We start from the raw sequence: 1,412 nt of genomic DNA on the forward strand, positions 1-1,412 counted from the left end.
CTCTACCAGCTCCGATCCTCCGATTCCACCTTGACCATCTCCGATTCAACCTCCACCAGCTCCGATTCCACCTCCACCAGCTCCGATTCCATCTCCACCAGCTCCGATTCCACCTCCACCAGCTCCGATCCTCCGATTCCACCTTGACCATCTCCGATTCCACCTCTACCAGCTCCGACTCCACCTCCACCAGCTCCGATTCCATCTCCACCAGCTCCGATCCTCCGATTCCACCTTGACCATCTCCGATTCAACCTCCACCAGCTCCGATTCCACCTCCACCAGCTCCGATTCCATCTCCACCAGCTCTGATTCCACCTCCACCAGCTCCGATTCCACCTCCACCAGCTCCGATTCCACCTCCACCAGCTCCGATTCCATCTCCACCAGCTCCGATTCCACCTCCACCAGCTCCGATTCCATCTCCACCAGCTCCGATTCCATCTCCACCAGCTCCGATCCTCCGATTCCACCTCCACCAGCTCCGATTCCACCTCCGCCAGCTCCGATTCCGCAAATAGCTCCAGTTCAGGAAACTCCGGTTCCAATGGCTCCAGGACCCAGATCCCAGAGCACCAACTCCCAGAGCTTTGGCTCGCAAAGCTCCGGATACCAGAGCTCCAGCTCCTTCCAGCTGGATACCATTTCCCAATCGGGAACTGACGATTCTCACTGTTTCTCTCTTCCCTTATATGCAAAAAATCCTGAGCGATTCTTATCTCGTTGCTCCGTTTTTTCACATAAAAGTTTTTTTTTAACGTGAAATTTTGTTTCGCTAAATTCAAAATAATTTATATTTTTTTAAATTTTTTACACGCGCCCCTTGTTATAATTGCATTCTCTCCTTTTTTTTCAAAGAGCATGGGTGGTCTAGTGGTATACGGTGTCGGCTATTAAACCGAATGTTTTTGGTTCGACCCCGCCTAGGATTTTCTTTTTTATCGTTTTTTGCTTTTTGTGAGAATGGGCGAGAAGTGTTTTTGAAGACCCCTTGAACAAATTTTCAAGATTTTTAACTGGTTTTTTTTCAGGAAAGGGTTTTTATTCGCTTTTCTATTCATTGAATCAATTTTTCTGGTTTAAAAACAGAGATCAGCCGGTGGAATGAATGGCACAAAGAAACTCTTGAACATGATCTTTTTGTGAGTCCAATTAAAACAGTAAAGTAAAACAGTACCTATATTAAATTTGTTTTTCAATCACAGAACAGAGGGGAAATTCTGAAAATAATATTTACCGTAAGACCTGTGATAAAAGGGTTCCCAAACCGTAATAATGCACAACTAACAAGGTAGGTCGTTTTAGAAAGGCTTTCAGAATTTTCTCATTTTTTGACAGGGGTTAGATGACCCGCTCAAAAAGCCCCTGTCAAAATCTGAATACCGTAAAACCTCTAATAGAACTTCAACAAG

At 45.5% G+C, this 1,412-nt stretch overlaps 1 protein-coding gene across 1 annotated transcript; it reads right to left on the reverse strand.

The window, feature by feature from the left end:
- Positions 1–2: 2 nt before the first annotated feature.
- On the reverse strand, positions 3–719 carry CBG21336 (the record flags this gene model as incomplete). The annotated part of the gene is made up of 1 exon (XM_002648953.1): positions 3–719. A coding segment is annotated over one exon (717 nt), but the record flags the coding sequence as incomplete, so codon positions are not given.
- Between the last annotated feature and the right edge of the window lie 693 nt (positions 720–1,412).

Source organism: Caenorhabditis briggsae (genome assembly GCF_000004555.2).
Source record: "Caenorhabditis briggsae complete genome, chrIV, whole genome shotgun sequence".
NCBI classification, from domain to species: domain Eukaryota; kingdom Metazoa; phylum Nematoda; class Chromadorea; order Rhabditida; family Rhabditidae; genus Caenorhabditis; species Caenorhabditis briggsae.